Raw genomic sequence first — 26,027 nt, forward strand, 5'->3', positions numbered from 1 at the left:
AGGTTTCGCGGGGGCCCGGCCGGCTGCTCCCCACACCGCACAAGGAGCCCGCCTCGGCACTCCCGCCGTCCCGGGCTTCACCTTCTAACGGGCTCCTGCACCTGGGGGGCTTCCCCAACGGGCATTCAGCCCCCATCATGGCAGAGAAACGGTCGCCCCCGGCCGGCATGGCTCCCTGGGGGCTGGCACGGCTGCTGGGATCCCGCCCCCGAGCAGGCAGCCCCCTCCTCCGCCACCGCTCCGCTCCTCCCGCCGCTTCTGAAGAGGGCGCGGTGGGGGAGCGGCGGGGAGCGGAAGGGAGCGGCGGCGGTGAGGCCAGGGCCGGGGCCGGGGCTAGGCGGAGCTTTGCGACCAAGATGGCGCCGGCGGGGCAGGGGTTGAAGGGCTTGGTGTGGCAGAGTGAGTGCGGGGTTCCGCTCCGCTCCCCCCACCCGGGGCCGGGAGCGCCCTGGGGCCGCTCGGTGGGGTCGGGGGTCCCCGGGTCCCTCCTGGCGCAGCCGGAGGCGCGTTGGGAGCCGCGGGCGGCTCTGTGGGGCGGCTGCAGGTGGCGGCTCTTTCCCGGCTGTTTCAGCCCGGGACCTGTCGGGGTGGCGGGAGGCGGCTTGAGGCGGTGGCGGCGGCACCGGGGTGGAGGCGTTTTTGCCATATTCCGAGATAAGGGTGAACTGTAGAGGATATAGCCAGCCGTGCCGGCTCTGAGGAGGTTAAACTGAAGTCGGCTTTCCAAAAAACCTGCCCGTTGCTTGCGGAGTGGCAGTTTTCGGAGGGTGCTCCCGGCTTCGGAAGGAGCTCTCAGGTTGTCTGTCACGAAGCGGCGGTGCCCGCTTTATGTCGGGCTTCACGGTTTTTAGAAGAAAACGCTGAAAGCGTCCCCGGGAACTTTCGTACGCGAACTGCAGGCCTTTATTGCCATGTGTAGGAACAGGTTTTGCCAGTGCGTGGTACAGAAAATGAAGCTGTAACTTCTCCGTGTCTTAGAGGAGCAGGAGGGCTCATAGGATTTCGGGGAGCAGCCGGACGTAATTGTACTGGGGTGGTGACTCGATGAGGAGCTCAGCCGGTCTGCCACCGAACTGGGAAGGTCTTACTGCCTCCTCATCAGCGGCAGTCTGCTTGCCTGTGTCACTGGAAGAAAAATTTGAAAAAGGGGAGAAAAAGGAAAGCAGTTCAGCCCTCGATTGCTGACACCTGTACCCCGCTCACGCAAGTTGCGTATCTTTGCTTAAAACCTGATCTTTAAAATCCCTACTTTTGCTGGTCCTGCTTGCTCTGTGAAGTCGTTTGTGCCTTTGACGGTAGAGCGACTGATTTATCCTGAGGTGTTTTGTAGGAGACTTGGGCCTCAAAAGGAGGGAACGCGATCAAAGCGCCGGGGCGCGTCGTCGGGGCGCGTAAGGGCTTTTGGAAACGGCGTTGGCGGCGCAGACGAGGCCACGAGGAAGAAAGATTGGAGTGATGGTGAAGCAGTGTAAATAATAAAACACTTATATTGCCAGCTTTGTAAAAAAAAGGAAGCTGCTTCTGAAAAGAATGCTTTGTTAGATAACTAGTTACTCTTGTCTGTCCAAGACTACAACAACAATGAAAACTGATGAACTGTGTTTTAAACATTGCCTGGCGCTTTGTTTATGGATGATTCAAGGCCATAAACTGCCGCTCTCTAATGTTTCAGCAAACTTTTTTTTTTTTTTAAGGCTGATTTGTCTGAAAACAATATGTCAGTGATGTTGATGTAGCAGCTTGTTGTCACTATGTATTTTATTCCTGTACTGCAATTTTGTCTAATTCTGCAATTAGGCAAAGCAGTTGTACCTGTGTACAAAGAGTGTTGTACCTGTGCTCTGGTGTGATGCTGTTAAAAACCCTTCTTTCCATTGTGATAGCCCTTTCTGTAAGGTGCAATTTTAGACTGAATCTAAGCTGAAGTGTGTGAAAATGTTACTTCACCTAAGTTTGCTGTCAGTTAAACTCACAGTTATGAGGGTGAGGGAAGCTACCTGTAGGTAAGAGGCAGTAGTTCTTGTGGATAAAATTATAAAATTAACTATATGCTGCATCTCTGTGTGTGTGTCTGTAAACAAGGTTATTTCCACAAGGAGTTCTGTCTTTATTTATTTTCTTTTATAACTTTAAAACGTGTTCTAGACTTGTATAATAGGATTCTAGCCTAGCAATGGATACCTATCTATGATTCAGCATTTCTGCAGCTTTATTTTCCAGAACATTTCCTTGTAGTGAAAGCTGTTTTAGTCCTTTCTTCAGGAAGTGCGTTATAAATGGATCATTAACTTTGCCAAGGTGTGGTTTGCTTTTTTTGTTTTTTTTTTTTGTTCGGGATTTTTTTCCCCACAGGGATTTAGCAGTCTGCTGTTCCGTCAGGATTGTATATAGTTCTTATCTGGATCGGGAAGTAAAAATAGAAGAAAAATGCCTTAAATTAATTGAATGTATTCAGAGAAGACAAAATTAGAGAAGATAGTTAGGATGCATGGTTGGTATGAAATTTGTGAGGAGGGAATGGAAGCTTAGACAAAAATGGAGCACTATTCATACTGGGATTTATTTATTTATTTATTTATTTATTGGTGCCTTCAGAATGCTTACTGGAGACAAATGAGAGAATTTTGAGAGCCTATAAACCAGTGCAGGTCACTTACGGGGGTAAAGCAGCTGCAAGTCGAGGACAAAACAAATAGCAGTTGGAATGTTGCAGGGGGAAGTACACTGTATCTGGTATGTTGATATCTTGGAATACATTTTTTTTTTTTTTTGTGGTGAGAGAAAGCTGACTTCTATTTTTAGTTACAGAAAGTAAGTCCAAGACACAACTATATTGTGCATTTGTATGTCCTCGTTTTATTTTATAGGCAAGTAAGTTGAAGTATTGTAGAAAAAATATATGTGAGATTTTGGAGAAGGCTCTGGGGTGCTCAGTTTATTTGAAAGAACTCTGTGTGATGCTAAGGACTAATTCCTTGCTAAGCGTGTTCTCGGAAAATATTAAGGTTAACAACGTTTTCATGAGGCTAAAGATTTGTTCTCACACCTTGTATACAGGCATAGAAAAAAATGTAAGTAACAAGTACCCAGTATAAACGTGACAGGAAAAAATGTGCCTGAATTCCATCCTGGATTCAGGTATTACCAACAAATACATTTTGGCAGCAGCTGTGGAGTGATGAGAGCATTTACACACCAGGCTAAGCAGAACTTGTTGAAAACTGGGTTGTGTATAACAGGAAGGATGTTGAACTGGAAGCAGCCCGAAGGGCAAGTTTGAGGGATGATAATGGATTTCAGGAGCTGTATAAGCAGAAAAGGGTTCAGGAGAGCTGAGCTTGAGTTCTGTTGTTTAGCAGCATAAACAAACCGCACCAATTGCATCCCTCTTAAAACATGTACTTCTTGCTTGAATAACTTGTAGACCAGTTTATTAGATGAAGCAGAGTGTAAAGTTTTTGAGTTGCTATGAAGGATGTCCATGCTGCAAAAAGTAACTGGAGCATATCGGAAAGGTAAAGCATAAAGTTCTCATCTTTCCAAAGAAACTTCTTGTGTTAGTGTGACAGAGCCTGTGCAGGACATCTCTGTAAAATACAACCGTGAGAAGCCTGAATGGTGGTATCTTGGGAGCATTGTGTGCTATGTGGTTTTGGAGTTGTGAAACTGAAATGAGATGAAGGCTGGACGAGCCGGTAAGCCTGCTCAGCTGGAAGAAACTGCTGAATTCTGAGGCACTGGAAGCTGGGGGTAGAGGTGGAGTATTTTGTGATAGTGTCCTGCCAAAGAGACTTGGACATATGTGAATATATTAATATTTATAAATGAAGAAATAGGTGTACTTCTTCTTGTACGTGCACCTACTATACTGTTGGGTGAAAGAACTATGAGTTTCAGAAATCACAAAATGTGTACTGAATTTGCTCACTTGTGTTTTGGACTTCTGTTTCTATTAGTTTCATTTTTTTCATTTGGGAAACAGGTCTGGCTGTTTTAATAGCATCAGTTATCAGCTTAGTCTGAAATTCTGTTCTCTGGGAAAAGAGAACAGAATAATCAGACCTCTTTATTTTAAACATAAGGTTTTAAAAAGTTCCCAAAATCTTCTGACTTTTAATTAACACATACCACTGCTGTGAGATCAAACCTGCATTTCCCTGATGACACCACTCCTCAAAGTTGCAGCTCGGAGTTCTGGTGCTCTTTTAAAAGCTGTGGGTTGTGACTACACGCTGACTCCTGTTGCTGAACCCTGTACGAGCTTTTTAATTGACACTTCTCCTAAAGTTGTCATAGCAGGAAAAAGTAATGGATACCTTATTTAAGATAACTTTCAATTCCTGAAGGAATTAGTATTTTCTTAGGCTTGTTCTGGAATTGCAGAGAAAGACCAAGGACATCTGAAGTTAGCATCAGTTTCAAAATAGGTTTGTTTGTGAATTTGTTGGTCCATCTGCCTTATCTTAAAGAGTAGCTTAAATTTGTTGCACCTGCACAGCCGATTTAGTGGAAGAGTCCACTAAAAAAAGTAGAAGCAAAGTGTAATATTTACAGGCATGTGATCGTTCAGACTGATTTTTATGGAGCTGTTTAATATTAGTGAAAATGAAAATTTTAGTCACAGCTTTCTGAAACAGATAGGGATGGCTTGTGGTCAAGAATTCTGTAGAGGGTGGGTTTTTTTTCTTTGTTCCTCCCTTTTTAGGTCTCTAAACACAAGAGTCTAAATGGGTTAATTTTTTTAGTAACAATTTGATTCCTCTAACTCCTGAACTATCTGTTTCTTCTTACAGAGCTAAAATCAGCGGTATTTGATGACTGCAGGAAAGAGGAAGAATGGAAGGTATAGTTTTGTTAACATTTTTGTAACAACGTTAGGATCACTTGAATCCATATCACTAAGTATACCACAAATAAGTATCATTTAGTGGCTGTCGCTTTCACTTAAAGTTGTTTTCTGTCCAAGTGATGATTTTAGTTCTGATAACTCAGGCCTCTGTATAATACGTAACGAAAAATCTAAGGGCTGACACAGGAAGCACAAATGGTTAATTGTCTCGATTCTTTAAGTTTTGGAGGGAAAAAAAAAAAAGGGAAACTTTCTGTTTAACTTCACTTTTCTTTTGAAAGACTTGTACTTTATTAATTTCAAAAATTATACTGCTGTGCAATACATGTGGAGCAGGATTCAGGAGTACGGTGCCTGTTAGACCTACTTAAGCTGTAAAACAGTTTTAAAATAGGAACAGATATATTTAAGCAGGCCATGGGGTAAATTAGGCAGGAATTCAGAAGACTTGTGTCAAAGTGAGAGTTTCTAAATACTTTCTAGTAGGAGTAGTGGGGACAAGCTGCTTATTTAAGATAGAGCTCATCTTTTGAGATCCTGTGTGTAAGGAGCTGCCTTCTGATGCTATCTGAGATTAATTTCCCACTGCAAAGTGCTATATGCAGATGATGGAAAAAATATAGGGGGTAAAATAAATTCAGCTGCAAATTCCCGTGGTGAGTTGTTAAGGAAATAACATGAGTTTGCTAGAGCTGATTAATTTATTTAAATACTTGTGGTTTTTTAATATATTTAGATAATTCTTTTAGATGATTACACGACTAAGTTACTGTCGCTGTGCTGCAAAATGACTGATCTAGTGGAAGAGGGTATCACAGGTAAGCATAATTCTTTTTTGATACACAGATGGCAATATCCTGATAAGAAAGAGGGAAAGAGTAAAATTGATGGTATCCTTGCAAGAAATTATCTTAATTTGGTTGACGAAGACAAGTAGCTATGGGATATGGGACTAGCAGACTTTCTGCCTGGTATGGTAATTACAGTAATTAGAATTAGGATACAAGGGCAGAGAAACTTAAGTACTGAACACAAAACGAGAACAGGAGACACTAATAGACAAACTGGTGAGAGATGTTTGTGAGCAAGTGGATGTGATAGTGGCAAGAATTTAAATTTGAGTTCTATGTTGTGCAGATACATTTTTAGCCTCTCCTTAAAACAAGAGAGCTTTCTGCAATTAACAAAAAAACAAACCAACAACAACCACCAAAAAAACCCTCCCTTGAAACTGAATTATATCAATGACTACTTTAACTAGAGTAAACCCATAAGCAATATTAACGGTAATTAGATGGTCACTTGTCCAAACAATTTGGGAGTAGTGTCTAGAGGAGTGGAGTTTCTCGTCTGCTGGAATGTCTGTCCCATTCCTTGATGCAGGCTGCTGTCAAGAGTGAATAGTAGCTGGATTGTGATAGAGCTCAGTTATGCAGTATGCATGTTTAGATAAGACTTGGTTTTTCTACGTGCGTTTTGAAAAAGTGTTTTCTCTGAAGTAAATTTTATGGGCTTTTTTTCTCTATAACTTAAAAAAAAAAAAAAGGATGGTTTTGCTATCCTAAAACACTTTTCAAAGTGCTTTTTGTGATTGACCTTTCTGTAATGTTTATCAGTGCGTCATCCTGGTGACCTATTTTCCCCAGCCTGTTTTGGGAATTGAAATGAATACACAAAATGTAAATGATCTAGTTTTTAATTAGCTTTAGGTTTGGATTATTAGAAACACTTTTGTAAGAGAGTATTATTTAGACTTGCTTATTTTTCCACAAGTAGCGAGACTTTTTTCTTATTCCAGCTATTCAGTATAATATGGTTCTCCTGGAAGTATGATAGCAAAGCTATACACGTTTCACTCTTTGGAGTGTATTTTTAATCGTAATTAGTAGTACTACTTACTCTTTGTGAGAAACTTTCAGTAAGCATGTATCCTGTTCATCAATAAGAAACCTTTTATTTTTAGTGAGTACACGACTGAAAAGAACCTTGTGTCTTTCCACATCCAGGTGTCTGACATTACTTATCTTCCTTTCTCATCCCCCTCAAAATTACCGAGCAACATGAATCTCTGCGTTCTCGAGCTAGCGTACTGCAACACTGTGTAATAATCACTTTATTAAACAGAGAAAACCAAGAGCTGAGTGAAGGTGACTTGCTGAAAATGTCTAATTTGTGCCTGCAATTATATTGAAACAGAGTAAGTGCACAGGAAATAGGCAAACAAAGGACAGAGGAGGCTGTAGTCCAAAAGAATACCCTGCCTAGTTTCATTCTCCCTCTCCTTCAGCGTGCTGGAGAAAGAAAAAGAACAAAGTGCCGACGCAGTTCTCTTGCGAGATACTTCATACCAGGCCCCGTATGGCAACATAAACACACTCAAGCTACCTTATATGTGCATACTAGCCAGGAAAAATTTCGTCCTGTGGGTTTAGTTGACGCTAGACTGAGGGTAACTTGCTGTGTTTAAAATAATAAATAAAAAAACAAGGTTCTCTTGGCAGAAGGTAGATCCTTGCAACTAATTTTGTGGACAAGTTGATTGGTATTATTTTTTGTGTTTATCACCTCTGTACTGAAATATATACAGTGCTTTCCTTACAGATGCATGAAACTCTTGATTATAAAAATGCAATATTTCTTACTTTGTAGTGGTGGAGAACATATATAAAAACCGTGAGCCTGTCCCACACATGAAAGCAATATATTTAATAACTCCCACCAAAAAGGTTAGTATTTTAAAGAAAGCGCAAGATCTTTCAGACTGAAAAAGCAATCTTAATTAACTCACTGTGTGCAGCTATGCAGTGCTGTACTTTTGCATTTTGTGTGACGCTTAATTTTCCATGATGAAAAGACAATGCAGTGTCACCATAGAGTGTATTGCAAATGTGGACCTTTTGATAATGGAGGCACTGTTTCATTGCTTGGATATTAGCAACCTCATTGAAAGAGATGTTGTATCAAATGATGATGCAATACCTTGAACAATATAATTCAAAGTAATGGCTCTAACAAGAGTTTATTGTTATTTCCTAAAAAAATTTTTGAGGGAATAAATCTCAGCACTGTTGCAGGTGGAAAATGGTGCATGTATCCTGCTTTGTTTGCTTCTTAAAGTGATCTTGGTGCATGACTGACCTTCTGTAATTGTTTATTATTCTTGATCTGGAACTAAAAATTTTCTACTTGGGTGTTTTCTTTTCTTGTATGTTGATTTGCAGTATTCCTAAGTGGGACTGGGTAATTAATAGGGAGAAGGCGAGGAGGGAGAAACTGTCTGGTATGTGAGGAAAGGCAAAAACACTAATGATTTTTTTTTTTTTCTTCTCCCCCCCCCCCCCCCCTCTTATTTTTCATACCCCCGTAAGTCTGTAGATGGACTTATTGATGACTTCATCACTAAATCGTCCAGCAGATACAAAGCAGCGTATGTTTATTTCACTGACTGTAAGTAAGCTTTTGCGTTGTAGTTTGATAACTTTATGCGTGTAAATAAGTAAGCTTCTCAACTTTCTTTCCTGTAGTTTAGTACATGAAAATTTTGGGTCCTGTTTCTTAAGGGAAGATTTGAGACTCAAGTCCCTAACCATATCTGGGTTGCCGGAACGTGGTTACCGTGCTGTGTGGCAGCAGTAATTTCTTTCACAATTACCACTGTTGATCATTCCCCACCTCAGCTTTTAATTTAGGTAACCTAGTTTTATTCTTAAAGCATTGCAGTCTTCTCCTAGGTTAGAGAGTGTGGAGGAAAACAGTTCAAGTAAAACTGTGTATCTCATATAAACAAAATAGTACTCAAAAAATATAAACACATGAGAATTTTTTTGTAATTGGTTATTTTAAGTAGTTCCTTCAGACTTGTGAGCCAGCTTTTTTTTTTCTTCTGTCACCTGAAAGAAGGTGCTACTTAGCCGTTGCACACATGGTGTAAATTGCAAAGCAGAGACAATTAGTGCAAGCGGCGTTATTGTGACTGCATGTTCCTCTGCACTCAGTCAACGTGAGGAAAATGGCATGTAAATAAGGGAAAACCAAAAACCAAACGTGCCGCTGAAGGCAGAGACTGAGTTGTGGCCGTCTCTGTGGATGTCTGTGGGTGATGCATATCTGCTACCATATGTTACCACAGCAGTTACCAAACTACTATTAAAAACTCTTGCTTTCTTGTTTCCTTTTATGCTGCTGCAGCAATTCTTATTTTGGAAAAAATACTGCTCTGTTGCTGTATGTTCCTTTGTTGCAAGTGTGCAAGCTTTCAGTTTGAATTCTTGCCAAAACTTTTCGTGTCGAGAGGAGTTCGAGAAATACTTCTGTTGCTTTGAAGTCAGTGTAGTATTTGTGTCATCCAAATATTCCTTAAATTGAGTTTCTAGACAGGGATTCATTGTAGACTGTAAGTGTAGTGGAACACATTTGGGATCTGTAACTAACTTGCCTATTTCTGTGTGTCTTGCTGCTTGATATGTATACGTTATTTTCCCCTTCAACCTTGTTGCAGCTAGGGAAGTGTCTTCTCTCTCCTATATGAGAAGAAACAGCAGAAACTTTTGCTTTGTAAAATCAATATTCTCTACTGCTGCAGACTGTTAATTAGTTCTACAACTTTGCTTGCCAAAAGCTAGTAAAAAAAATGACCAATCATGCTTCTTAAACAAGATGTCAAACACAAAATATTGATTATATGTTTTCTTTCACTTTAGGAAGATTTGGCAACTTTTTTGTATGTTACTGTTAGTTGGTTCTTAATTTAGAATTGTCTCTCTGTTCTGATTACTGTATGCTTCTATGTGATTTAGCAGCTGGAATAAACACAAATGACTCATACTTAGAATCTTCTTTTTTTCCTAGTTTGTCCTGACAACCTCTTCAATAAAATTAAGTCTTCCTGTGCAAAATCAATAAGGAGATGCAAGGAGATCAACATCTCCTTCTTCCCATATGAGTCTCAGGTAAGTTTAATTCTTTATTTCAACAGCAGAAAATAGTCTGGAGTGTTATTGACCTGATTGAAAACAATAAAATAGAATGTAGCTGCCTCTTTTACTGACAAACCGTATGCGAGACCTGCGGCCATTGTGGCATATTTCCAGTGCTTGCCTATTTTTTTCTTTCTTTTTTTAGATGAAAACAAATGCTTTTGTACTCAAATCTTCACTGTTTGCACTTGACCTCTTTGCAAGACTTGGAGTCAGTTGCAGTAGAGAGGTTAGAGAAGGAATCTGTTCCTTAAGAGAAGGAAAGCATTCTAGATTGTTACTGTTTATACTGAGGTGTTCTTTTGACGGACTAGGTAGGTTGGTGCGTAGGAACAGGAATAAGTCGAGCTAGCTACTTGGTGAAAATGGGAAACGGAGAGGAAATGGATGCAGCGAACTGAAGGGGAGAGGAACAAGCCCAAAGCCTCGAAAAAAGAGAAACAAAAACTGTAACATCTTGGCAAAGTTCTTCCTGAGAAGAAAATGTGGAAATCCATGTTTTCTCAATTAAAAATTTGAGACCACCAATGAGTGGTTGCCATGTGAAATCTCGCAGAGGTAACTTGTTGCTCGTGCACTTCATCAGATACAGAAGGCTGAGATGTACTCTGATGCTCGCTAATACAGTTAAGCCCCCAAGCCCTGTCCACTTCTGGGAGTTGTAGAAATAACCATGAATGTTCCCTGCAAGTCTTTCCTGTGTTCTTCAAACCTTAGGAACATATCAAGGGTCAGAACTCTTAGGCCTACAAAGTGGCAGGTGAATGTAGGAGATGTTGCTGCTCTCCATGTCGTACTGTGATGCAGTTTCCTAGTTTGAAGACGCACTCCTTTTTATAATAAAGACTTTTTATTATCTAGATTGAGAACCCATCAGAGAATAATTAGTGCGGCATCAGAGAATAATTAGCGTGATGGTATATGTTTTTGTTTGTTTGTTTTCCAGTGGTGTTGATGTTCCCAAGCTTTGTTTCAAACTCCCTTTGGTTTTGGGAGTTCTGCAGACTAAGATGTATAAAAACCTATGCCCCTGCAAAATAAGGCATATGTAAATTTTTTGTCATGGTTGTCTGGAGGACTTACCATGAAAGTAGAAACTGCGACTACTTTTCTAAAGTTGAAAATAACCAGCACTTAGTCTCTTCTTTTTTTTAGTTTAGTTTTGTGTTCTCAGTATTTTGGGTTGTGAGAATGTTTTGAATCCCTAGCAAAGGAACAGAGAATGTTAACTGGTTTCCCTGATTTAAAATTCCTGGGCCTACTTTCTGTGGTGATAAGGGTAAATAATCAGACTGAGCTCTGGGCAAAGTCCAAGTGATTATCTACTCAAATGAAACAAACATCCTTATCTGGATGGACATTCTTCTTTTGCCTCTGTGTCTGAAGCTGGAGAAAATCAATTTACTGACAATGGGATTGTTTCCATGTTTGCATTCCATTTACTAAACTGTTGAAAAAGTTTTTCTTCTGTGTAGCACTAAACATCTTTTATCAAAGTTTAATGCATTTAAAGAATTTCAGTTCTTGGGGGTAAAGGCTTCATATAATAAACATAAACAATATGTAAAATCCTATTTTAAACAAATTTAACTTGGTACCTTCTATGATTGTTCTGCTATTGCATTGTATGGCTCTGAGACACTGGGTGATATTTAGTTCTGCCTGTCTCGTTTCCCTCCATCTGCGTAAGAAATTTGAAAAATATAGTAATTTTCATAAAAGAGGAGACTAATAGAGGAGGAGTGCAAGAACAAGAAGCATATGAGCTCAACAGGACAGAGAAAAAGGACTGAAGTGTGGGGTGATTGTTTTTTTTTTTTTAAGTATATTATGCATAACTCTTTTATTACAGCTGTAGTTTTAAAGTATTAGCAATTCTTTTACCAGGTATTTTAGAAATGTACAACTTAAGCCATTTCTTTTTGGTTGTGCTTTACATAGGTATTTACTCTCAACGTCCCAGATGCATTCTACCGCTGTTACAGTCCAGCTCTGGAAAAGACAAAAGATAAAGATGCTGTAATGCAAGTAATGGCTGAACAAATTGTTACCTTATGTGCCACGCTAGATGAAAATCCAGGAGTACGATATAAAAGGTGAGGCAAGGTTGTATAGTGTAGTTGCTTTCACTTCTAGGGCTTCTCACATTTTTTGGTAACAGCTTGAGGCTGCAGCATAGTTTCTTGTATTGTGGATTAGTTGTTTTTAATCCACAACTCTGAAATATGGAATGATAGGAATTTATGAAGTGTAGGCAGAGCAGTGTATTCGTGTAAGAGTACTTACCATACCCTGTTGCGTTATGAACTGCTCAGTAGGATGACACTCTAATATGCTGAGTAGGCATCTGAAATCACACTCAGGAGTTGCATCCTGTGGTGTAAGGTGGAGTGCTGCCTTTTTCTTTGCAGCGGTAACAAAGAAATAATTGCTTGACAGTTCTCCTTCTCTTTCTCTCTTTCTTTTTTCTTTCTTGTTTCCCACCTCTTGAGTGAGAATTTTAGGTGCTGGGCCCTGTGCCAGCTAATGTCAGTCTTTTGGCTGAAGCTGTTTCTACTGTGTGAATATACCTGAAGCATTCAAAGAGTGGATTCTTAATGTAAGAGTGAAAATATATTGGAAATGCTTAGAATGAAGTTCAGAAACTGCTTGTGAAACCAGATGATCAATCTAGGGAAATCTTTCAATTTTAAAGGTAGCATTTTAGTATTTTGATGAAGAAATTTAAGTTGTTTTTGCATGTTTCCTCTTTTACCAGCGGACCATCTGATAAAGCCAGCAAACTTGCACGGCTTGTTGAAAAAAATCTTGAAAACTACTACAAAACTGATGAGAAAAGCCAAATAAAGGTAGCAAGTGAACTAAAATGTTTGCTTCTTTTCTGTAAGTCTGGGGAAAAAAAAATTGTTTTGACAATAGGGTCTATAAAACCAGATTTTATTTATTAATAAGGGCGACTAGTTCTATTTGGTTTTGTGTATGAAAGCAACTTAGAGGAGTAACTGATACAGTAAATTTGTGTGTAAGCAAATATAATTTGTGTGATCAAACTAATTGTACCTGAAAAATTGGCCCTTTGATAATGTAGGGGTTGATACAGACCTCAAGGAAAGCAGATAACTTGTTTTAACATCACCTTCCATCTAGCTGTGCGTAGAAGGGACTTCACTGTGGAGTTGAAATGTCTCCCATTAAGGGGTTTGTTGTCCCCAAAGATACAGCTTTTCACATAAATAATGGTTTTGATCTGTCACTACAGATCAGGGCAGATTAGGGCAGCTTCCTAAACACAGAAGTGTGGGGGTAAACCAGTCTGACTTGGTGACGTTCCATTCTGCTGCAGAAATAAATGTACCTGATGCTACTGCCACTGCCAAACCCCAAAGTGAAACTTTCAGTTGAACTTCCAGAGTTTATTTTTTCTGTATTGCAGCACAGTATAGATAATCTGCTCTGAAGTACAAACAATACACTTGTGAGAAGTCAGGGGGAGGCCTTTTTTTTGTGGTGGGTTTTAAAAAATTTTTCTTTGCACTTTTTTTCTTCATTAGATGAGGTTACTGAATGCATTGCAATGGGCTAAGAGCATTGGCTTAAAATTAGTGTTTAAAATCACTTTGTTCTGATTATCATGTAAATGTTTGTTCCTATTTATGTTGATAAACACTTTTTGACCATACTGTTTAGGTTTTCAGTTATTTGTCCAAAAATGTCTACAGTGCTGTAACTTAACGTAAATAGATTTAACATGCATTAACTTTGTACTCTGTGTCTTAACTTTACATTTATTTGATGGTTTTCTAGACTAAAACCCACTCCCAACTAATAATAGTTGATCGTGGCTTTGACCCAGTATCAACTGTACTTCATGAACTCACCTTCCAGGCAATGGTGTATGACCTGCTACCAATTGAAAATGACACTTACAAGCAAGTACTTTTTTTTAAAAAAATTTGAGCACTTTATTCTTGATTATAAAAGTAATGGAGTTGTTTAGCTGAATGGCACCATAGCAATATTAGCCGCTTATATTGCGTAAGCATTGTTCACTTGTTAGTCTTTCCTACTGGGTTTGTAACATCCTGTTTTTATTGCCTTCCTCATTTAGTTGAGATTAGGTAGGATCTAATTAACAGTTTTGCTAAGTTTTGAGTCTGACAAATAGCTTTTTTTTTAAAAAAACAAAACCATTGTACTAGAGTTGAAGCAAAGCCTTGGTAGTGCGTGTTCAAATTCTCTGTCTTTTCTTTCATATTCTCAACCTTCTTGACCTAAGAAGGCAAACAAGACCAGTTACTGAATACTGGGAAGCTTAGTTACCTATCAGGAACGCTCACTTTTATAGCTGCGGTCATTTAATTAGTGTAGTTCTTAAATTTTACTTGTTTGTCTTACATGCGCACCTCGGTAAGCCATGTTCGGTTTGTAATCTGGAATAGTGTGACATTGTTTTGCGTAAGTTATGTAATTTGCTGTCAGGTTGTTCCCACACCAGTGATTTTGGTAAGACTTTGCTTTCTGATGACCCACTACAGCAAATGACACCTAACTGGTTCATTGTTTAGTTAAGCAAACAGAAATGTGTATTTTCTCTTAGAAACATGACTGAATGTTTTCATAGAAAATATAGAATTCTATGAATCTGAAATTTGCCAGGTATGAAAATGTGTATTTTTCTAGGTAGCCATGATCTGACTCACAATTAATCTTGTCTATTTTTATTTTTTTTTTTATTTTTCTGCTTTCTGGCTGTATACACTCTGTGAGTTTCTATAAATGTGAAAATGTTATGTAGTATGATTGTTGTCTTGCTTTATAGGCTTGCTTGCTTATTTCTGGTTGTAGAAAAGTAATGGCTGCTCTGTAATGCTGTGAAGCATGTTTCTTGTATGTATGAAGTAATTTGTCCTATTTAGTCTGTTTTGTGGGTGAATGGGACTTCAGTTTCCTTCAGAGGAAAAAAAGAACCTTACAGTAGATAAAGGTGCACATTGCAGTCTCAAAGTGTATTACTTTGCACACAGTTTGCATTTGAAGCCAAAGGGAAGCTGACATTGGAAGCTGAAGAGAAATTGAGGTCCATGTAAATGTATCATTGGAACTCTAGCTCCAACTCTGTTGGTTTAAAAGAATGTTGCGAAGCTATTGCCCCAAAAAATCATTCTAAAATTCATCTGCTGCTTCTATGTTCAAAGATGCAATCTGTAAAATCCATATGTAAATTATATTGTATTGGGTGGTAGCTTGGCTTATAAGTGAAAACTTATGTACGTTACTGCAATTAGCATGTATGTTGATTAAACCATAACAATTAATACTCTAACGAGTTATGAGAACAAGGAGGGGGAAAAAGAACCCCACAAACCAAACTGTCTCAATTTTCTCTTGGAAGGTACAAAACAGAAGGATCTGGTGGGAAGGAACGGGAGGCGATTCTGGAGGAAGATGATGAGCTCTGGGTGAAGATGCGGCACAAGCATATTGCAGATGTGATAGAGTATGTGGAAAAAATTACAAAAACTAATAAAAAATGCAAGTTACATTCCCTCTCAATTAATCTTTTGTATTTGAGCTGTTACGAAAGTAGGAATATAGGCAGTAGTGAAGGTAGCTTGCAATGACATAGACTGCTTCCTGTTAAAAAATCGGTGCCAGGAAGAAAGCATACTTTCAAAAACACAGTATGTACAGAGATATGCAATTTTACTAATATTAATTACAGTTCTTGGAGAAAATGGAAATAAAATTATTTCCTGGGATGTATCCTCAAATCTTCTACGTCTGAAGGGATTATTTTGTATAAAGTACTAGCAAGTTACTGCACTGAATGGTATTATGCAGGTATATAAACAGAATGTTTAACTTCAGTTTGTTCTGTCAAAAACCACTCTCTTCTCTAAAGGAGACCTGTATTTGAAGCTTTTACTTTCAGTTGGAAGTTCTTGTTATACAGATCTTTTAGTATTTTAAGTAGAGATCTTAAGAAAAGATTTAAGTACTGTGATGCTGTTGCATTTGATTACTTTCCTTCGGTATTTTTTCAGGGAAATAACAAAACTTTTGAAAGAAGTTGCATCAAAAAAAAAGGCAACGGAAGGAAAAGTAAGTTGTTTAATGTACTGTTGTTTTTCCTGGCAATTTGTTGTCAGCTGATCAGATCTATGTCATTCATGGACCTGTTACCGAAATTGAGGCTTATCTCAATGGCAGTTTGGGTGGAGCGGGGGAACAAGGCTGCAACAGGATGGGAAGTAAGGATGTCGGATATTGGGGGCAAAAACTTTCAACTTATATCATTTCTTTACAGTTATCAATATCTGCTCTGACCCAGTTAATGAAAAAGATGCCGCACTATCGTAAAGAGATGAGTAGGGTAAGGGGTCTTTTGTAACTACAACTTCACAACAAATAATTTTTTACGCCGATTTGCTGTGTTACTGAAGTCTAGTTTTAATCTCTCATTTTCCTGTTAAGTATGCTGTATAACTCTTCTCCGAATGAATATATTCACCTATTGTAAAATGTTGAGAAGAAAACTTGTTTCCAGGTGCTTCATTTTAGTATGTACAAAAACTCACTTAAATGGCTTGTGTGCTTTGTCTGAGGATTGAAGATAGCACAGCAGTTCAATGTTTTATGGGGGTCAGTCTCTAAGTGAAGGGTAAAACTGTAAAACCTGTTGAAAATGTATAATGGTGCTGAAGGATAGTTGAAGGATTGACTCCTGTAACCAGTAAAAAAATATTGCTTGATGTATTTAAAAAGAAAAAAAAAAGGCAAGTTATTGCAGATTGTGGGATATATATATATATGTATGTGTGTGTATACAATTTTTTTTTTGTTGTTCTTCTAGCAAGTTGTCCATCTTAACTTAGCAGAAGATTGCATGAGCAAGTTCAAATCTAACATAGAAAGGCTCTGTAAAACTGAACAGGTATGTTTAAAAAGCCCACAAGCTAAACAACAATTTACTGCAAATGTGACTTTTTTGTTGTTGTTTGCTGGAATAGATGCTTGTTTTTAGCTGACAAAAGTAGTCTGTCTCTTGCCTTTTTTTTTTTTTTTGTGATAACTTTTTGAGGTAGTAGTATTAAAACTAAGATATACAAGGCTCTTACTCTGCCAATAATGGAGGTACTTCTAGAGTTTTGGTTTTTTTGTCTTTGAATCTGTCTGATTTGTATAAGGATTATCTTTTTCTGTGTTCAGAACTCTTATGAAGTTGTCTTACTGTGCTCTGTAGGAGGAAGCCTCATTACATTGTACTACTGATCTCAAATTAAAACCTGTAATTTATATTTATATGAATTCTAGATATCAAACAGTTTTAAATGTTTGAGTGTAATGTAGTAGTATTGTAATACTGTAACTATTGAAATAATTATGTCAGACTTTTCATCCTGAGTTTAAATTGATGCAGATTGGCTGTTTCCTGAAACCTACAGTTTGATAAAAACATGTTTCAAATACATAAAATCATGGCTTTTTAAATGACTGCTCACTAAAACCGTTGTGTTGGTGTTTTTTTTTTTTTTTTTTAATTTTTATTTAGGACTTGGCTCTTGGAACTGATGCAGAAGGTCAAAAAGTGAAAGACCCTATGAGAGTTCTTCTTCCAGTTCTGCTCAACAAAAGTCATGACAGCTATGACAAAATTAGAGCTATTCTCCTGTATATCTTTAGCACAAATGGTATGATAAGCTGCTGTATGTTTTTTCTTTTTTTTTTTTTTTTTTTCTTCTCCATGCTATGGATTTCAACTCAAGTTTTGTTTTGGTCCAATATTTTTAGTTAGCTTAAGCATCTGTATTGGAGTTGATTGTTAAGTTTGAAAGACATGCTGTCTGCCCTCTATAGCTTCTCTTCTTTCGAATTAGTAGCAAAGATACTATTGATAAGGAGTCATGAGATTTAATGCAAGTGCAGATCCGTACAGTGTTTTAGCATTCCTGTGCTTGGATGTGTGCAACAGGTAAAATCTTCTCCTTTTAACATCGTATTGAAGCTGTTAAAGGGGGAGCTCCATGCCCATTGCAACCTGAGAATGAAGTCAATGGGGAAGAATTTGTAGTAGAAGAAGAGGAAATTGACAGAATGTGGGTCTGAGGAATCTATAGCATTATTCACTTTTGGTCTCAAAAATGGACCATTAAACAAAAAATTAACTATTATGTTAAACTTAGAGTAGACTGAGCAAAAAACAACAAAAAGTCCTGGCCTGAATAATGGCCCAGAATGTGTGAGTCAAAGCTGGTCGTACTCGCAGTCACTTGGTAATTAAGTTGTGTGTTTTCCTTATATCGAAGGAACTACCCAGGAGAACTTGGACAAGCTGATCCAGAATGTACAAATAGAAAGTGATAGTGATATGATAAGAAACTGGAAATACCTTGATGTTCCCGTTATCTCTTCGGTAAGAATGTATTTATTTTGTAACTTCTATCACCCAAGCACCTGTCTACAGCTCTTTCAGCAACTCTTAGCAGTATTATCCAGATCTTTGCTTTTTGGGAAGCAGGCAATTCCTAGGAATTCTTGTTTCTATGATGTGTCTGAGTGATAACTTCTTTAAACAATTGACATGAAAAGTTTTCAAAGTAAGACACCTAGAATGTTCCCTCTAAAATCTTCAGATAGTGACTTGGGCTAGTTGGTTTTGGAAAGTGCCAGCTTACTCAGTTCCTTGTCTCTGAAATGAGTATTTCTAGCGTATCCTGAATTCTACAGGTATTACCTGTTGTGTGTTGTTATTATTACTATTTCTTTAAAATTTCCTACTGTTTTCACACCCCCTTCCCCCCTTCCACTAACTGGGAATAAGTTTCAAAAATCCAAACACACTGTATAATACAACTATGTTTTCCAAATCTTTTCAGTCTGCTGCTCAGCAGCACAAACACCCAAGAAGAGACCGTTCTTCAGAGGAAACTTTTCAACTTTCTAGGTGGACGCCTGTCATCAAAGATGTGATGGAGGTAAATTGACCAGCTAGTTAATTCACGAGTGCAGTACAGAAATTTACTCAAGTGAGCGGTTACAGCCAATCTGTTGAAATTCTGTTGTATCTTGAGTTACTTCTGTTCAAGTGATCGCTTCTGTCTGCAATATAGAACACTAGACTGCTGTCTGTTAGCAGTGCTCCTAATTTGAGGTCATTTTAAAGGTGAAGCAAATGAAGGTGAAAGCAAAAAATTCTTGTCCTGTGATTGGCAGTGTAATTTAAAGATCTGGATTTTTTCTTTTTTTTTGTTTTTTTTTTTGTTTTTGTTTTGTTTCTTCAGTGGTCTTTAAATTACAGTTCACATCTAAACTGTAGATTGGTAGAGGCTGGAAAAATGTTACTTGCCAGAAGCGTAGTTGCTTTGTTCTTAAACCTCTTCCTAAGCATCAGTTAGCGACTGATGTCAGGCAGAACAGTGAGTTCACTGGACCTGTATTCTGACCCAGTGCTGTCATTCATAGATTCTTGTTGACTTCCATGCATTGGTTTGCATCTTCGGGGACACTAACTTCTCTCACGTACTGCTGTGGAGAAATTAAATATATTAAGGTAGTTACAAATGCTACTAGTGAAATCTGAACAGGTAAGTCAATACTGTGTTTATAAGGAATTGGGAGTACATATATTTTCTTTGAGAAATACAAAAGTATTACAATAACTTTTAGTGTTACATGGTCTAGCATTTTGTTATACAGGGGTGTTGTTCATGAGATGCTGCTTGTGATTGATGGTTCTAATGCATGTGCTGGCATTAAATCCCAGTTAGGCATCCTTACTGGAAGCTGAAACTTGATGGCTTTTAGGTCTACATGGCTGTTTAAAGCGCGTCTCTTTTGCCCTTCAGGACGCTATAGAAAACAAACTGGATTCGAAAGACTGGCCTTATTGTTCCCAGTGTCCTCCTACCTGGAATGGTTCAGGAGTAGTGAGGTAAATTATTTAATTTCTTGCAACATAATTTACCCGTTTCTCAGTGTTTGTCATGTACATTCGAAAGCCTTATAAAAAGTGCTCTCAGTAAGGGGTGAAATAATTTAATGTATAAAATCTATACTTTTATTTCATCTTAAAAAATACGGAGATTGGTTGTTAGCTTAACTTTTTTATAGCTTTTTATTTGGAGCGTCTCCCTTTTGCTTCAAAGTTAGAAATAACATTTCCATATTCCCAGAATGAGAAGTTTAAACCATTGAGCTTTCTAGTGTGAAGTAGTTTCAGGAATGGATTATCAATATACTGTGACTTGGGAAAAAAAAAAGTTTTAATTTCTTCTGAAAGTTATTTCTGCTGTGCTAGTGGTGGTATCGTTTTTGAAGTTAATGACTTCAGTAAGTTAAATTCAACTTTTGTAGGCCCTATCATTAGGGAATATGGGCCTGTTAGATATCTGACCCCTGTTGTCAGGGGATGGTTTAAAGAAGTCCAGAAAAGTTGTAGGTCTTGAAACAAATTATCTGCTAATGAGTGTGAAATGGTGTGTTCCGTGCACTTGCGTGTTTACTGGGTAGCGCTGAGGGGTAACTTTTGGAAATGTCTTTTAACTTACTGTGGTGGTTCAGCCCGAGTCACCGCACAGTTTCTCACTCACCCTCCCCCTACCCAGCAGGACAGGGGAGAGAAATTGAGAAGAAAGGAAAACTCGTGGGTTGAGATAAAAACAATTTACTAAAATAGCAAAGGAAAACTACAAAGATAACAGAACACAAGGATATTAACATATACAAAATCAACAATGTACAATTTCTCACCACCTGATGTCCGAATGACTGACACAGCCTGAGCAGTGATCATGGAAATGACACCGAGCAGCAAGCAAAGGGGGCAGAGCAAGCCAGCAAGGTAGAGAGAACAATGCCAACAAGCAAGAGAGATGGAAAGAAGATGGATGCCGAGGGTGCATGCCAGAATGGATGCCCCCTTCCATGGGCAACCCCCACTTATATGCTGGGCACGACGTTTATGGCATGGAATACTCTCTTTGGCCAGTTTGGGTCAATTACTCTGTTTCACCTAGCTTCCTGCATCTGCATGTTAACAAGACCTTAACGAGATTTGGAAAGCCAGACGGTGTCCTTGGTCTCATTCACAACAACTTGTTATCATCAGAGTGTTTTTATCAACATTCTTCACATATGAAATCCAAAACACACCAGTTACTGAGAGGAAAATTAACTCTATCTCTGCCGAAACCAGGACGCTTACTAACTTGTGCTGTCCCTTCTTTCCCCCTTTTTAGTCCTGCTAGCTCTTGAACCTCATGCCCAATACCTGCCAATCTGACAGCCTTATCACTTTTGATAGTGTTATTTAAATGGCGAGACAGCTGAACAGAGATAAGATTGTTTCTATTGCAGGAATGCCAATTACACTAATAAGATGCTGGACTCCATAGGGAGGGAAGCATTATACGTATCCTAAATGTGGAGGGGATGCTTGAATTGGAATTTGTACCTTACTAGTAAAAGACAAACGGTACAGATACCAAAACGGCTTTCTTAAGGAAGTGTCCTTCCACTGCTAACCAAACTGTTGGTGTGTCCTGATGTGCCTGGATATGCACTGTGATGGTCACTGCAGGGAGACACTGGGGAAAGTCCCTGCACGTTGTAACCGGATCTCTAATAGGCTGGTGAAACTCGGGACTCTTTTAGGCACCCTAGCAGAGAGAGCTCAGGACTGCAGATTATTTGATCTGAATCTGCAATTACTGTATGTGTGTTAAAAAATTGATTTTGAGAGCTTTTTTTTTTTTTTTTTTTTTTTTTTGTTCCTAGCTATCTGAATCATACTTGGTAACAGCCAAAAATTTTTTTAGAGATTATGTTCACGTTTGGAGACTGAAAAACCTAAGACTGTAGATTTTCAAGTGAACCTCTAATGAAAAATGCCACTGGAATTGCTAGGATGCAGAACTAAGCTGCTCGGTAGAAATCCTTTGTTTGTGAGCTGTGTGTGCCACAAGGTTTTTCCTTGGTATTTATTTTCCCCTTTGTGATAACTGTTTGAGTGATGTGCTAACTTGTTTTCATTTAGAATTCTTTTAATTATCAGTTTGTCTAAATTCTGTTGCTGAAATTATAATCAAACTGTGAACTGCATGACAGAAATTGTTACTGCTTGTTAAGTGTATAATTTTTACTGAAATTTATCAGTAAAGCTGTATAAATGTCATCTTACAAAATTTCTTACAGTGCACGCCAGAGACCTAAAGGTAGTTATCAAGATGAGCGAAGCAGCAGAGCAAGACTGATTATATTTGTGATTGGAGGAGTTACGTATTCCGAAATGCGCAGTGCTTATGAAGTTTCTCAAGCCTACAAGTCCTGTGAAGTTGTTATTGGTAAGCTTGTCTTGGGAAAGGGTGGTGTTACGTGGAGTTTAGTATATATGTTTCTGGAAAATGTAAGGGTTGTTTTTCTTACCTTCCTGAAGTTGGTTCAGTAAACTAATAGTATGGCCAATGTATTTGTTAAAACTATGCATTTACAAGTATCTTTTTAGTTTATCTAAATTGCTTGATGTTTGGGTTTGTGGGTTTGTTTTGTTTTGTTTTGCAACAAGATATTAAAGACAACAAATACAGAAGAATCACCATGAATTATGTCAGAGAAATATATTATTAAAGTAGCCTGATGTATAGCAAAAAGGATTTAAGCAGACCTGTATTTTCTTACATTATGGTTTCCTCACAGACTTTTTTATTTGCCTATGCTTTAAGCTGTAGCTACACTTATTACTCTCATTGCTTTCAGAAGTAGTAGGAAAGCTGGCAGACTAGTGAAAAATTAATCACTTTGGGAGGAAAGGAAAATAAGTAAAAACAAACAAACCAACCCAGAAAATCCCCACCAAAACCTAAACAAAACAAACAACCACCGAAAAACCTTTTTCAGTGTAGCTCAGTTGACTTTGCAACAGCTTCTAGTTCTTGTTATAGTTTCTTCAGAGACTTTACACAAACCACACCCTAAAGCAATGACAACCTTGATGCTGAGATCTAGAGTTTGTTACCTTAAAATAGTGGGGTGTGTTGTAGGCGTGTTTGCGTGTTTTTGGCATTTTTTGGTTTATTTGTTTTGTTTGCTGGTTTAGTTGGAGGAGGTTGAGGTAGGTTTAAAGCTGGTCCTAGTTTTGAGTTGCAGTGGAAAGACCAGAACAACAGGAATGTAGTTTAACAAGACTGTTTGTTTCTTCATCTGAGACTTGTTTACAAAGCCATGTTTAGTGTAGGTCAGTCTGCCACTGTAACATCTGGCGCTAACACAGCACCATGGTCCCTTTTGTTTAGAGATAATTCTTGTAGTTTTGTTTGTAATTTCTGAGGGAAGGCGATAACTACCAAATTTCCATGCTGCTCTCTGCAAGATGAAAACCTTCCTGTATTCCTGGCTCAGAACCTGAGGAATATGAGCCATATTAGTAGTGTCCATATGGATGCACACTACTAAAACTCAAGGTTCAGGACAGCCCTAATCTTAAACTGTTAAGAGTTCCTTCTATAACTGTAGGGAAACCCTTCATGGCAGAAGCTATAATCACTCGCTATGAGAACAACAGAGGAAGTTGTGCACTCTTGAAGAATAATAACAATTTTCTTTGCTGCCCCAGACTTGGAATTTGTTGCAATTTGTTTTTCTAGGAAATGGTAGTCAGTAAAAAGCCAATTTTCTGTAACTGATATTTCTGTTCAAAACTTCTGTTTGTGATAATACTTAATCCAGATGGCTTCTTGATTCTAGGATAAAGCCCGGCATTAACTCACCCTTTCACAGAATAGGCAGATTTCTTGCGGGCTGGGACAGTTGTGTAGAGTCAAAGTGGCCCAGGTTCAAGCCTCTGTTTTCAAACTGGCCAGAGTAGGGACTTGGAACTTGTATCCAAAGTAAGAGTCCTAGTCTGGATGTCTCCGTGCGTGGAAGAGGGACGCTGCCTACCTAATAGTGACACTTAGATTTATGTGATGCCACATGAAAACACTTACAACTGTTGTACTTTTGAGTTTTCGAGGTACAGTAAAAAACACTGGCATGTAATTGATATTTTATATCTATATATAATTTTTTTTTTTTTAAGAGAGAATGTCTAAGAGTCAGAATTTCAGACTGACACAGTCAATACTTCTGTTCTTTTGTCAGGTTCGACTCATATTTTGACACCTAAAAGACTACTGGATGAAGTAAAGAGCCTTAGTAAATCAAAGGATATGGTCTGCATTAAGGATGAATAGAAACTGTGATGTTTATGATGCATTAGGAGAAGACAAATAGTATGTACATATTCTTATGGAGTTGTCTTTTCTAAATACCGTACCACGACACTACATGGTTCTGACTAACGGAATGTAGTTTTATGATTTAAATCTGCTGCTTTGTTGGGGGAGTAGAATGCAGAGAGAGGAAAAAATAAGCACGTGTGTTTGTTGGGTTGAATGTTACACTGCAAGTACTTTTTTTGAAAGGGCATGTTCATTCCTAACAAAAGATGCTAAAAGTTGTTGTGATCATATGGAAACTGGAATTGTTTTTGAGAACTGTGAAACCTTTCTATAATAGAGTTTATTTCTAAAAATGACTGAATTAAAAAGGGCCTAGGTTCTTAGGTAGAAACTTCAGAAGAAAATTTGTAAGTATGGGTTTATGGTACAAATATTACACAAGTGCAATGTCTCAAACTGTAATATTTTCTGTAAAATAACACTGAAAATTCTTTAAGTATATCTATTGTGAAAAATTAAAAGTTTGTGGTTTTTTTTTTAGATGGTGGTGGGTAAGGTAGAAAGTTAATTACAGAAGCACTAAGTTCTAATTTCAATAAATAACTTCGGAGAAATGCTGTCCACTGTGCACTGAAGTACACTTTATATTTAAGAATATACAGAGATTATAATTATTTTTTTCTTAATTTCTTACAAACATCCTTGTGATTCTGTCTGTTTTATAAGTTGAATTGCCTGTGATGCAGAAATTCAAAAATTTTAAGCATAAATTATCTTTTTAGGGGAGTGCGGGCAGGGGAAAAGGAGAGGAAGCAGTTGAATCTTTCAAGTGGCTTGGAAATTTTAAAAATACAAGCAAAAAGTGAACCAAATACCAAAACCTGGTGCATTCAAGAGACTTTACTGTTTACTTCTGCTTTGTTACATACTAAGAAATATATAAATTTTTGTGCTGAAGGAGATAAAATAAATTCTAAATTGCATTAATTCAGTAATACTGGTAATGTTGAGATTTGTCTTAGGAAACAATTTAAGTGTAAACTTCCTAGCGTTTTAAATTGATGTTGTATGGATGTGCCTTGAAATGTTAGTGTGTTGTATGTAGAATCTGAGAGAAGTGTCATGATGAAAAAGAATAGATTACTTATGGCTTGTTATTTACATGTTTTTCAGCTGTAAGGGTATTCCGTTTTTGTTTTGCAGAAATATGGTTTCGTTTGGTTTTGCCTTAATTTTGCCCTCAGGTTAACTAGTAGCTTAAGAGAACATCTTTGCTACGTAAGTTCATTCAAAGTTAATTAGAAGGTGGAAAAAGGTCAAATTCCCCCCCTACATTAGGGAGGAATGAAATAGGAGAACAATTCTAAAAAGCTGCAGGACATGGGGCATGATGAGGATAACTACCGAAGGACTGAAATAACTGATTTCAGTAGTACATAAAATACATTGTATTGATGTTTATTTGTTGCATGGAGTTGAAGAAATAACTAACTTGAAATGTAGGATTACTTCTGCATGTTCAGCAATTAAACTTTCTCCAAATGGCTGCTTTAGGTTTAAGTGCTATTAGCAGCTCAGAATTTGATAGCTGATTAAACACAAGACTAAGAATTTTGAGTTTTGGAATCCATCACCTGCTTCCCCCCCTGACTTTATGTATGTATATAATTTCCAAGTGCAATCTATTTCATAAGTTGAATCTGGACAAGATTCAGAAATTACAAAGAGAAATTTCCCTGTCAAGAATAGCTAGAATAGGATCCTTGATCAAGAGTGAAAAAGGTGATGGAGGAGTGTGGTGGAAGCCTTGAAAAAATGGTGTTAGTGTGCAGACTGAGGAGACAGACACGTCACCTTTCCTGTTCAGCGTGTGAAGTAACACAGGAAACTTGCAGTGGTCAAATTCAAAACAAAAGGACTTCTAGCATCTGAGACATTGTGCACACTTTAAATTTTTATATGAGGGTAAAAAAAACCACCTTGACT

The 26,027-nt window shown here is 38.1% G+C and overlaps 1 protein-coding gene across 3 annotated transcripts; it reads left to right on the top strand.

Annotated features, from left to right (window-relative positions):
* Positions 1-296: 296 nt before the first annotated feature.
* Positions 297-24,577, top strand: STXBP3 (syntaxin binding protein 3). Of its 3 annotated transcripts, none has more exons than XM_086753281.1 (19): positions 297-399; positions 4,794-4,843; positions 5,586-5,667; positions 7,499-7,575; positions 8,218-8,296; positions 9,698-9,798; positions 11,767-11,921; positions 12,584-12,674; positions 13,630-13,754; positions 15,218-15,322; positions 15,870-15,927; positions 16,133-16,198; positions 16,679-16,759; positions 17,378-17,516; positions 18,132-18,238; positions 18,702-18,800; positions 19,671-19,756; positions 22,018-22,166; positions 23,962-24,577. In XM_086753281.1, exons 1-19 carry the CDS (start codon positions 357-359, stop codon positions 24,051-24,053), a joined length of 1,785 nt encoding a protein of 594 aa, XP_086609407.1. In that variant the 5' UTR covers positions 297-356; the 3' UTR covers positions 24,054-24,577. The 3 variants fall into 3 exon arrangements, with proteins under 3 accessions (XP_086609407.1, XP_086609408.1, XP_086609409.1); XM_086753282.1 differs by having other exon boundaries at positions 333-399; positions 5,599-5,667; XM_086753283.1 differs by lacking the exons at positions 297-399; positions 4,794-4,843 and adding an exon at positions 6,856-6,996 and having other exon boundaries at positions 5,598-5,667.
* Positions 24,578-26,027: the final 1,450 nt, after the last annotated feature.

Source organism: Chlamydotis macqueenii, chromosome 8 (assembly GCF_036417535.1).
Source record: "Chlamydotis macqueenii isolate bChlMac1 chromosome 8, bChlMac1.mat, whole genome shotgun sequence".
In the NCBI taxonomy this organism is placed as follows: domain Eukaryota; kingdom Metazoa; phylum Chordata; class Aves; order Otidiformes; family Otididae; genus Chlamydotis; species Chlamydotis macqueenii.

What these genes read in the sequence shown, in the direction of transcription:
- STXBP3 (XM_086753281.1), top strand. Translation starts at nt 357, where the DNA reads ATGGCGCCGGCGGGGCAGGGGTTGAAGGGCTTGGTGTGGCAGA. An exon ending in ATCGTAAAGAGATGAGTAGG is followed by an intron (nt 16,199 to 16,678) that starts GTAAGGGGTCTT and finishes TTGTTCTTCTAG; the next exon opens with CAAGTTGTCCATCTTAACTT. An exon ending in GGCTCTGTAAAACTGAACAG is followed by an intron (nt 16,760 to 17,377) that starts GTATGTTTAAAA and finishes ATTTTTATTTAG; the next exon opens with GACTTGGCTCTTGGAACTGA.